Here is a 13,088-nt window from a genome sequence, read left to right on the forward strand (position 1 = left end):
AACAAAATGGCTTAGTTACAAACCAGCCAACCAGCTGTTTTGTACCATTATCGCCATGTTCTACTAACCTATGACAGCCAGAAACTTCTTTTTGTGAAACGTTTGCTTAAAATTGTGCTTTTGGTGTCTCACAAAATGTAAAAAGTTGTACTTCTCCCCCGTTTTTATATCACCCTCTTGTGGACGTGGTGAGGTCACCATGGCAACCCAGCTGGAGCGCTTGTGATGGTGAGGGAACTGCAGTTCCCATGACTGTCCACTAGAGGTAGTTGGAGACCTCAATAAAAGTAAATAAATAAAAGTATGCTAGCAGCAGGATGATAAACTAACAAAGCAACATGGTTGTGTCCTTCTTATTGAAGTACATTTTTATCTCCTCGTTACATGTCTTCATATCGGAGAAAATATTCAGCTTTAACTTTTTAAAGATGGAAATCATAGTCTGGGTCTGTCTTGTCTCGGTCAATTGTTCCTGCTGAAAGTTGTCCTAGGAATATTCGTTTCAATATAGCTTTAATAATAATAATAATAAATCAATCCTAGAAGCGAGTTTTTTTAAACTAAAATAGACAATTCAAAGAAAGGTGGAATAACACCTAAATTAAAAATCTATTAACGTAATACCAGTCAAAAGTTTGGAAATGCTTGACTAAATGTTTCTAAAAATCTCAATCGTTTAATGCAAACGAGGATATATCATATCAATTCCTTTCATTAGAATAAATACTTTTTTTTTTTTAAATTGAACCAACATAGTGAAGAAAAGGCAGAGCCTTAAATAGATGGAATGCAATATAACGTAGCTTTGATTTATTTTAGATGCTTTTATTTGCAACATAATTCCCACAGTTACAATTGTCCTACTGCATAGTGTTGATGAATTTACTGTTATTATAAAAGGTGGAAAATATATAACAAAGAAAGAGTAAGTGTTGGTTTACATTATAGCACGGTCAGAAATATTTATTATGGGTTCAGGTTTATATTTCTATATTTGAATATGAATATCATATACGAATCTCCAAAGCTACTAATAAATCTCATAAATTACAGTTTATTACAGTAGGACACAGGTCACGTGTAATACATGATGTGTCCACTAGATGTAGGCAGAGTTCCACAGCTGTGATTTACTCTTCTACGTTACTAAATACTGTAATTAGTACATTGTGCAATACAAGATGTGCTTTGAAATCCGTTTTAAGCATCATAATAAAATGATTAAATAATATGGTATTTTTCTAAACGATCAATATGAAACTTTGTGCAACAATGCAGCAATGTGCTCAATTTGAATAAGAGTTTACTAATTTATCTAAAACAATACTAATGAAGTTATATATTGGTGGGAATGTCACTGTCACACTCTTTTCCCTCAGAATAAGCAACACACACCCCTGTGAAGGCTTTCTGAACGCCCGACTGACTTGAGCACTCCACCAAACTTGACAGTTCCTGTTATCCGCCTCCGGAGCGCGTGCCCGCACTGTTCCCGCCTCTCTCTCCCGCTCCAGCCAGTTCTCCCTGTCAATCATGCCGGCCGTTGGAATGATTGACAGCAGGCTAGTGTGCGTCCCGCAGCTCCGATGATGTAGGAGGAGACGCTACCATCTGCAAAAAGTGCTATAATCCATTTTTTAAAGGCAACGGTGTTTTTTCCATGAATTCATTTCTACGCTATACCGACCAAGAGGTTCATGATATAAAACAGCACTAGCGAAATATGTTTTTTCCCATGAACTATTTTCGCAGCGCATTATTCATTCGCTCGTCGTAAAGCAGTGACGTTCCGTCGCAAGACCCCGATCGGGCTGCGATTCCACCAACATCGCCGAGGAGGAATCGTTTGGAAAGAGGTGGACGAGACTGCGCGCTCTTTCCCGTTTTCACCGGGACCCGAGTTGGTGGTGATCGAGCCGCCGCGGTGCCGCTGTGGGAGTGTCGCACGCACTCACGCGAGGATAGTTTGCCCTGGATTTTCAATCATTTGCGAGATAAGGCTACCGGACCTCCTCCTCTTCGACGCTACCCTCCCTTCCTCATCCCCGGTTTTTCTCGTCCTCTCCAAGCTCCGTGAGACCGCACGCGGGGTAGAGGCTCGCGCCCACCACGACAGAACCGAAGCAGGCCCCCTCCCCCACTCTCGAAGCCCCCCTCAGATCATCTCCTCATTTTTCCCCTCCTTAATATTTTGCCTCTCCTTAATATTTTTCCTCGGAGGAGGAGGATTGGGGGGATTCTTTAGTTTCGCCCCTCTCTTTTCAACGTCCGTCCGAACTGAGTGATATTTTTATTTGTTTTTTCCTCCTGTTTTCTCGAAGCCCCCGACGAGGCCGGGCTGTGTTCAGAAAAGCAGTGGGATGACTTTGGAGTCAATGATGGCCTGCTGCCTGAGCGAAGAGGCCAAGGAGTCGAAACGAATCAACGCGGAGATCGATAAGCAGCTCCGCCGGGACAAGCGCGACTCGAGGCGGGAGCTGAAGCTGCTTCTGCTCGGTATGAATTCCGCCGCCGTTAAACTCACTCATTCACAGGTCTCGCCGCGGTTTTAAACGGCGACTTGAGGGTGTATTCAACGCTCCACCTCCGTTTTACCGCGGCGGCATTTTTCTTGTTTGTTTATTTGATGTCTATGCTAATGTTGTTTTTCCTTCATTTTCGTGTCTTTTTAGTTTATTGCCCCACATAGTTTTCAGGCGATCTGCGCTAGCCTGTATGCTAAGGCGTTAGCTACGTTGGGGCCACACTGGACAGGGCCTTGCAACAGCACACACAAATCTCAGCAGCACTCTCTCAGATGTGTTTATTTGTGTACATTATACATGCATGTCAAAGACACGCTTTTGTGACCAATAGAGTGGATCCTGTATCGCACAGTTCTTTTTCCACTTATGACTGCATTAGATGAAATGTTGTTTATCTAGCTGTCAGTTTTGTGTCAGTATCCCTAATAAGTCAAAGTGGTTGCCTGCCACTGTGGGAAATGCATCTTGCATGCTCCTTGAAACGAGGATGTGGGTTGTGTTGTCTGGGTAATGCATTTTGCCTGCTCTAGATAAAAATGCAGATGTGCTGTTGAGAAATCTCTTCTGTATGGCCAAGTTGTTTTGGAGGATGCAGAGTGGTTTGTGTGACAAAATGCAAATGACCCTTGACTGTTTTGCGGTTTGTGTGTGACTCTAGGGTTAAAGCAGATAAGCATTCATCTTGTCAAACCACGGTATTCAAATTTTAGGGAAACTCTCCGCTGAATGCAGTGAAAACACGTGCAAAGCGGTTGTGTTTGTTTTGAGTGCAGTTCACGTTTCTTTATACTCAGGTAATATTTATCCCTTGATAATCTTCAAATGAATGAGAAAAAATCAATTGGCACCCCCAACTGTAAGCCGTGAGTGTTAAACATCAATCATGGTATGCATCATGGGAGTTTTACTTCAGTGGTCTGTGCCCACGTGAAATTTGGGTCACCATTGCTTCATTTAACATTTGTTACTGGATTGAATTATCTCAAAATGGTGGACGGCTGTTGCCTTATGAGGGCGTGAGAGCTTTGCACGCTGGACCCTGGCGAGGAAGGAGAATTGGGTGCTTTTTTATCAATACGTGAAGTTGCGAGCGCGAGCTTGCCTGTGACTCAGTGAGTTGGTAAGCGGTGATATCTGACACGGACAGTCTTCATTCGTTTCCTATTAGTCAGGACTGTTTTTCCGGCCGAAGCTTCAAAATGAACTGCTCTTTTAATGGATCATAAAGTAGAAACACAGAGCCCAGGAGAACGACAGATAGGGAGAAATGAACAGAAGTGTGAGGTTGGTGCTGAAATGTGGTCCAACGGAAGTTGGATAATGGAATACTTAAGTGATGTATGTGTAATAGATGTCAAATGGGAAATCACCCCATTTATTACTCTATAAAACTTTCCAAGGCTGTGTTTATTTCAGGTGTGTTAGCTTGAAGTCTATAGCCAAACTGTGCCTTTAGATTTTCATTTTGTTTTGTAAAACATGTGTACATCTGACCGTTCCTCAAAAATAGTATTGACTGATCCTCAGAGCTCTACTGGGGCACAGGCCCCCATTACCTTTTCTATCACTTGTTTCTTAAAAACCTGTTGTGTGCAAGAAATGTGCAACACACTGCACTGTACAAACTTCCCTTGCTTTAACCACTATTCCTACAGTGCAACAATATCGGGGAAGGTAAACATTCATGTATTTAAACATATTTAAGTATGGTCAACATACTTAACATAAACTTTATTAGCATGTTTGCATGCACTGTATGGAAATAACGAAAGCAGAGAGAAATGTTTCTTGCACATCTGCATTCATTACACAATGATAACAATGAACAATTACATCTTTTCAAGAATTTACAATCAATATTTAAAAAAAACAGTAGTTTTATGGCTCCAACTAAAATAAAGAGCACATGTTCGTTCATTTTTTGAACCAACTGTACGGCATTAAACTGTACTGCCTAGGGATGCTCCGATCAGAATTTTTGCTGATTTCTTGTCATCGTGATCGGCCAATACCGATCCCGATTCCGATGTTTCAAGCCTTGTATAAATTATATGTAAGCTCTCTAATCATTGTTAACCTTTTTTCAGTTAAATTCATACTATAGATGTTGCCTGTTGTAATATTTTTAGAATTTTGATATATTTTACAGTAAATATGTAATATATGTTAATGTAATATAACTATTGTTTTAACAGAGTACTAAATAATCACAAAATATATTCATTATACAGTGAACATTTTAATATGCCTGTAAAATTAGACTTAATAAAAAAACTATATGCATGCCAGGTTACTCAATAAAGACAAAAATAAACAGAAACAAAATGGACCAGTCTGATGCAACCTACAAGGTTTATTTAAACATTGTCCAATAGTAAACTGTGGAGGACAAATAAACATTTAATCTCCTAAAATGGAGAAGTCTGATGATGTAACTTAAACATTGTCCAATACAAGTTTTAGGAGGACAAACTTAATTTATAAAAAAAAACACTTAAACTCCTAAAAGAGCAAATTGGAGAAGTTTGATGTAACTCATTATGTTTAATTAAACTTTGTCAACTGTTGCAGTGAGAACAAAGTAAACAGAAACATTTAAACTGACAGCGGCTGGTTATCAATGCATACAAAATCAATTATCTTCGCGGTTATAGCCTTAGCTTTCTTGCTGTCTGGTGTGTAAAGTTCATGTTTTTTCAGAGCGTCTGTAATGGATGGCTGAGTGAGTCACATTACTAACCGTTGCCTTTGCAGTTGCCAGTTCGTCGTATTAAACGGCTTGGACAATGCTCCTCCACGTTAGATTACTTTGGAAAATACACGGCAAATTGCAAAGTTTTCATTGTTTCTCAAAACGTCTAATAGTTCCACACAGGCGATGACATGACTGCGGCGCCAAATCATTTACGTCCTCCCGCATTCTGGAATCTGGACATCATCACGCGGTGACGTCATCAAATTGCGATCGGTTCGCGAGATCAGCCAAGTTAGTGAGTACCGATCGAGTCATAAAATGTGATTATCGGCCGACACCGATCTGCGGCCGATCGATCGGAGCATCCCTGCCTATAATAGCACATGGTTATCTCAGCCATAGGTACCGACAACTTTTTATGTAATGTCCTAAACTAGAGCTAGTAAATTAAATATTAATTTCATTTCCGAAAGTACAGAACACAAATGTTTTTCTAAGCTACATTGCAGTTTTACAAACTTGACAAAGGTTTTCCTGAGACATTTTCCTCTAATGAGACCTGACTGGCTGGGGATGTACAGTAGTTTGTTTATCAAGTCTTACCTCCCCCAAACTCATCATATCCTTTCTGCTTCCATTTCCCTGCTTTGCACAAACAGATTCTGATGTCCATCTACAGGGGCTATCGAGTAAAAATGATCGATATTTTTTAGAAACGTACTTTAGTTTTGTCATGTTTTCATAGCCTACCTCCCTAAGTCGCGTGTCGTCACCCTTGCGCTCCTGCGTGCTGCATATGTGGCAAGGAAACACACAGACGTGCACGGACATGGATTCCTGCGCAAAAGTATGGCACGAGTTTGTGTTTTCAGACCTTCGCTTTTACAAGCGTGAATTAGGTTACTACGTTGCATATATATATGGTTTTTGCCGCTATTATCAATGTAAATGATTACACTGACAAATAAACAAAATTGTTAAAACTTATACTTGAAATTTATACTGGGGCACAGCAGATTTAGATGGGGCACGTGCCCCAGTAAAAGGGGTCTAGCTCAGACAACATTTTGCTCTTGTATATATATATATATGTATCAAAAGAGGCGGCGCTTACTGAAGGGCCACTTGACTTTCAATTGCTAATTGAGTTTAATAGTTTTATCTGTCTTAACTTTGTATCACACATCAGTTAACAGATCGGATCAGTTATCCGTTTGTGCACCCTTAGGGATATTTAGACATATAAAGTTCTTAATAATTTGTAAACCTGCATGAACGATTGGCGTACCTTCGTTTTAAAGTCATAGTCAGTGTTTTGTGTAAGAACGTTCATAAGTGATTCTGTAACGGTGAATGATTCTCAGGACACATTGGCTCATACGTGGCTCTGTGACCTCTGTGAAAATACAAGAGTTTGACCTTTACCGCTGTAAGACAATTAATAAGTGCAAAGGAAGTATGACTGAAGGAAGTATGAAAAAAATAGTTTGTTGTTGGTGCTCGGTCATCCTATTAATGGCCGATCTTAAATAAATTAAAGCTGTCAGCCTGACACCAGATGAGCTTTAGCTATAGTCTGGATTAGCCAAATCCTTTAAAGGCTTTGTGAACACATTGGCTTCCAGTGCACTGCTGATACCATGTTTGCTTTGGGTTAACCAAGGTTAACCAACTTCTACACCATTCTGTGTAGAAGCTTGGGTTAGTTTAGTCCTGACAAATGATGGTTATTAGGGTTATATATCAGTGAATCAGTTTAGGCTCATGTGAAGTATTTAATGATGTGATTTTGTTATCACTTCGAAGTCTTGTTTAAGAAGTGCCTATTCGATATTGTCAAGTTCATAATGTTTTTTTTAAATATACAGTATATTTGTATTGGTTCATAAATAGTGGTTAACAATTAAACAGCGTTGTTGTGTTTATTTAGTTAAAAAAAACATGCTTTGATTATATTAAAATAGGGTTCTTGTGTAATGTATTGTTTAACTGTTTCAGAGACATAAATACACATACCACACATAAATATCAAGCATTGCTTTTAACAGAAGATTTTTTAAAACTCTGTGTTGCGTTTCCCTATAGTTAAAGGGATACTCCACCTAAAACTGAAAATTCTGTCATCATTTACTTACCCTCAAGTTGTTGCAAACCTGTATAAATTCCTTTTGTACGGAATGAACACAAAACTATATGATATTTAGATAAAGATATTTTTGAAAAATGTTAGCAGCTGACATTTCTGGCACATCATTGACTACCATAGTGGGATCATTTTTTGTATCTTTTTTGTTCTGTTGAACACAAAATAATATATTTTGAAGAATTTAAGAAAGCAAACAGTTCTGGGTAGGGATGTTAATGATTAATCGACGATCGATTAATTGTCGATAACAGTTCACTCGAAATAACTTAATGATGATCGAAGTTCGAGTCATGCACATGCGTGCGGCTTATGCGCATAACACATACAGAAGACTCATGGAAAAATGCAATGGCTATCCACTTATTACATTACTTGGCTACGGACACACTTTAGTTTTGCACTTTTCTTTTATAGAAATAAAAAGAAAGTTCATTTGAACAATGGACGCAAGAGTTTGCGAGGCGCATGTCTGTCAGCGGGAGCTGCAGCTGTTGCAGTCGTGAGGCGCAATGATTGACAGGTCAAGGCGGAGGAGAGCTTTTATTAATAAAAGTTTTATTTCTTCGTTTAATATAAGTAGCGTTGTCCTTGTTTTATTGTTGCATTTTCATTTAAAATAATAATAAACCACAAACTGTGTTGAAGTAGGGGGAAAATCTGAAGATCTTTGAATTTATTTACGTTACAAAACAGGTACAATGTTATCAGTCTTATTCGTTTTGTTAATAAACATTCTGTTTCATATAAGCAAGTTTGTCAGTGTGCTATTTTTTTTTGTTTAATTAAAAGTAAATAATGAATGAATAACTATTGGTATCAAAAGAAAATGTTGTTTTTCCTTTGGATACCATCCGCCTTTGTTAGTAAAAGTTTACCATGTTTTAAAAAGTTTAAGTGCGTTTGTAATGATACTTGGCTGTTTTATGATTGTTGAGTTTTTCGTTAAGAATAATAATGAAGAAACATTTTTAGCATTTGTTTTAGTCAAAGAAAAAAATAAGCGCTATAGATGCAAAATGCAAATATATTTTCTTTTATAATGTGTGGTATCGGTAACGTATGTTGTCACAAGTTTATTAAATCCTCACCGGCATTCCTAAGGTGAACAGTACCATCAGGGTTTTTAGGTTTGCATTGATCGCATGTGGATCGCAAGCTTATCGGTTATTTTATTCGAAATGGTTTAGCGCATCATTTAACTGTTATTTTAGCTTCTGCTCATGTAATACAAATAATGATGTTATTTATGTGAGACCAGTGGTGTAACTTTGTTTTCAAAAGTGGTGGGGACAAAGTCCACCCCCACCCGCTGGGGTCGGTCAAATCAATGGAAAACAATACTTTAATAACGAAAATATTTATATAAAAACTCTGTGGGAATAATTAAAAAGTACACTTCTTTATTGGTTTACACATTTTTTGTGCTTGGACAATGGATGCGCAAGCGGCGCGTTCACAGCGTGTTTGTTCCACAAGCTTAGTTTTATTCAAATAAGTGCTCGGGACACAATTGACTTGGCAAAAAGTGGTGGCGACATGTCCCACTCGTCCCACCTGCAAATTATGCCTCAGTGTGAGACACAAGTCTCAACTTCAGGACCGCTAAAGGCTGTAACGCGTTATGGACATTTGTGAGTTAAAATGCCCTTTTTCGAATTCTACAGATTCTATGTAATACTGTGTCCTATGCACATTTAGAAAGAAAATAACACGCTTATAATAACAAATCAACCTATTCTCTCACGCAGACGCTTAATTATCAAATACATAATTTTATTATATTATCAATCACACAGATTCATTTTAACAATGCTACTAGGCATTTTTTTTAACTTAGAAACCTTTTTATTCAGGTGAGGAATATGGCGTTTTGCGCGCTGTCATGCCTATATGCCACCGCAGAGGAATATTTCAGTATTAATGTTAACGAGTAATTTGTCTAAATTGACATCCCTAGTTCTGAGGCACCTTTGACTACCATTTTATTTCCTACTATGGTAGTCAATGTCTCAAAAATGTCAATTGCTAACATTTTTCCAAATATCTTTCATTGTGTTCAACAGAACAAAGAAATGTATACAGGTTTAGAACAACTCGAGGGTGAGAAAATTATGACAGAACTTTCATTTCAAGCACTGAGGTGAACTATCTCTTTCAGAGAGCCATGTTGGCCTAACCTAACTCAGACGTCATAGCCACAAATCTTATTATAATACTGTGTGGTTCTGTGATGTCATGAATTGTTTTGACTTTATTTAAGCTTCCAGTGGCACTAGAGTGATATTTCAGGCCCTGTAACCGTATTGTTTATTTGTGTACATTAAACATATATTAACATGTTTCAATTTCAGCACTGACCATACATATTTTTCTGATAATGTCTTGAAGTGACACTCACTGGTGTAACATGCTGGGACAATGCCCAATTTTCACTAATGTGCAAACCAGAATCTATAATGATATTCATAATGTGATTTTCAGAGTATTTTAGACTTTTGAAATGGAGCATTGTTGTTTTTTGTCTTAATAGCCGTGCATCTAGCTTTAAATGAAGGTGATCAGACTATGCCTGAAGGATGCAAATAATCGTTAAAGCGGCCGTATCTCAGACAGTTTCTGCATATCTCATGTTAATCTTGAGTACTTGCAGAATAGTATCGCACCCTTCAAATATCTGTAGAGTCTTTAGTTTGATCACATTTATAAAAGACAGATACAGCTGTATGATTATTTCCGAAAACATACGACGCGTGTGGGAGGGACATCAGTTTCACTTACCGTATGCGGTACATGTCCGGCATCTTTTATCGCTGGGACCACCATTCCATCTATCAGATTCAAACGATCTCCAAATCCAGCGTTATATCCACCGTTTATATAACATTCATCACCAAAATGCAGTGAACAAACAAATACAGCTGAACTTCGCGAATGTAGTGCTCTCACTCTCTCCTGCACGCAAGTGAAAGTAACTTGTGCGCATGCTCCTTCTCCCGCTGTCCTTGGTTGAAGCGTGCCGCGTGCTTTTCCGGGAGAATTGTCCAATAAGGGACAAAGAAAAGTTGTTACGAAACGGATTTTCATGTTTGAAAAAAACGTTCCGAAACCTGTACAAACGCTGGGGGAGTGTATCGAGCACAGAAATACTACGCCATACATCCAACTCGTTTTTTGACAAGTTGACCATGTCAAGCATGAGATGACAACACGTTTAACACCGTAAATAACTCGGAATGCATGAAACACCGTAGCACGGCCGCTTTAAGAGTTATAGATCAAAATTTGGTTTATAACAATATAAACTTATTTGAGATTTTATAGGAGTTTGCTCTGCTTGTATTGAGCCAAAACATTAAATAGTGATGTTTAGATCTATATAGATTTGGAGGTCATACTTTGGCAAAAATCTTCTACATATTGCGTCCATGCTCTCCTCTGTAATATATGTATTTCTGGAGATGAAACTAGACACTAGGGATGCAACAAAACAGTTAACCCACGGTTCAATACGTACCTCGTTTTTTTACCCACGGTTTTCAGTTCGGTTCGGTTCTGATAGCTTGGCACATTAAAGTGTTTTGTAATTATTCTATGCTTATGTGACAGGGACAGTAAGAAGTTAAGAGGAAAAAACTTTTATTGCAGTTCTCTTTATTTTACTTGACTTATTTTATTCTCTTCTCTTTAAGCAAAAATCAACTTATACAAGTTATACATTTTTACTTGTACAAAAATACAAAATAAATATATATATATATATATATAAAGTATATTTGCACTGTCAGCTCACAGCAGTTCTTTGTTTACTGTTCATCAATAAATAGCTTCTTGAAGAGGTTTTGTGCATCCGTGTATTTAAATTATATAAAGCTAACTTGTGATTGCTTTAAACGCACAATGCGCATTTATCACTGCAAACACTACTGCTCAGTGGGCACAGCCAAAGATAATAGACATTAAAGGTGCGATGACGTGGTGTTTATTGTTTTATACTGTTGTACGAGGTCTACTTATGACGTTCGCATGGTTTTTACATTCAAAATGAATAAGTAATAGGCTATTTTCTACCCAGGTTTTGAGGCCAGCTCTGCAAACGCTCTGTTTTAATGGGCGTGCCGCATTGAAGACTTTGTAAGTAAACACCCACCGCTTTGATTGGATAGCAGTTTGCGTAGTTGGAGCCTTCTGTGAATTTGGTTCGAGATGTAACGTTAGGTTACACATTAGCACCATTCACAGTTTTCGCAGGGCATTAGCATTATATGGAGACCTTGTGATTTATAAATTACCTCCCCACATCAGTATTTCATGTGACGCATTCGCGGATGTGATGGCAAGGCTTTGCGTATAGTTTGTATAGCCTATACTTGTATTGCGTTTAATGATATATGACTGTACCTGTCAGCATTTGAGACCCGTGATCGCGAACCGGACAAAAGATCACAGCGATCGCGGGTCTCAAATATTACGAGTTTCCATGATAAATAAACAAACGGGAGACTCCCGGTAACTTATGGATATCACCCAGCACCCGAAATAATACCAAAACACTTCAAACAGCCTCCATTATTTGCAAACGGTGGATAAAACCTTGAAAAATGATATATGAGCCTGCCAAATCACAGAGATGCCGATTCGCACGGGCTTAAAGGTACAATGCGGGATGTTTTGTATGATCTATTAACAGAAATGCAATATAACATACAAAACTGTGTCTTTAGATGTGTATAAAAACCTTACGTAATGACAAGTTATGTTTTTATTACCTTAGAATAAACCAGTTGTATCTACATAGGGAGCAGGCCTATCTACATGGAATTTGTTATGTTGCGCAGCCATGTTTTGTACAGTAAGCTCTAACGGACAAACAGCTCTACAGAGCGCGTTTCGTATATGTTGGTCTTCTTCGTGTGTTTTTTTAGACGCAGCTTGCGTCATCACTGAGTTGAAGTAGTAAGTCGTAGTACGGAGAGAAGGAGGAGTAGTCGTCGTCTAGCTGAAGCAATTGATTGTTCTGTCTTAGAAGTTTTGATAAAATGGAGGACCATGCGTATTGTGCACAAGAGCCGACAGAGCGTGAATCTCCGTCGTCAAAGAAGCGCAAACGTGATGCTGCCAGACGAATTAGAGACAAACGGCGGCAGAAATCCAAGATAAACATCGGTGTATCTATTACCAGATGGAAGGCACTGTTGAAAAACAAATGTTTTCAAGGCGACGCCGAAGTTGCCTGTTTTCTGCTAGACTGGTAAGATAATTCAACATTTTCAATGTTTCCACTTTTTCAATGTTTACCAAACAACTGTTTTGTTGAAACGGTTACGTTAGCATTTTATACAAATGGCCATATAACCTCCGAATAATAATGTTTTTCCATCCCTGCGGTACGTACTCCTGTTGTTCCTGACTTTACAAAGGGGGAGACAAACGTCTACTAACTTACACCTAACTGCCTATGTCGCTGTCAGATCAAACGCTTTGAACAGCGTTGCTATTTACGATTAGCTAACTTTAGTTACTTCCCTACTCTCAGCGTGTACTAGATAGCACGCAAGAAATATATCTAATTATAGAATTGTAACAGTAACTTTCGCAATAGAATACATGTTAAATGATTAATTACGTTAATATATTGCCTTACCTTTGTAAAGAAACATCGTTGCTTGTATCACTGCTATCCGCTGTCTCAGTAGATGACATCTTTTTTTACTGTTGCGGCCAC

At 38.4% G+C, this 13,088-nt stretch overlaps 1 protein-coding gene across 1 annotated transcript in view; it reads left to right on the forward strand.

Moving 5' to 3' along the window:
* Positions 1–844: 844 nt before the first annotated feature.
* Positions 845–13,088, forward strand: part of gna11b (guanine nucleotide binding protein (G protein), alpha 11b (Gq class)) — a 47,714-nt gene continuing 35,470 nt past the window's right edge. Inside the window, exon 1 of the mRNA XM_057333325.1 lies at positions 845–2,496. Coding sequence (XP_057189308.1) covers positions 2,361–2,496 — 136 coding nt within the window. The 5' untranslated portion in view covers positions 845–2,360. The remainder of the gene's footprint in view (positions 2,497–13,088) is intronic.

This window comes from Triplophysa rosa, linkage group LG5 (assembly GCF_024868665.1).
Source record: "Triplophysa rosa linkage group LG5, Trosa_1v2, whole genome shotgun sequence".
NCBI lineage: Eukaryota > Metazoa > Chordata > Actinopteri > Cypriniformes > Nemacheilidae > Triplophysa > Triplophysa rosa.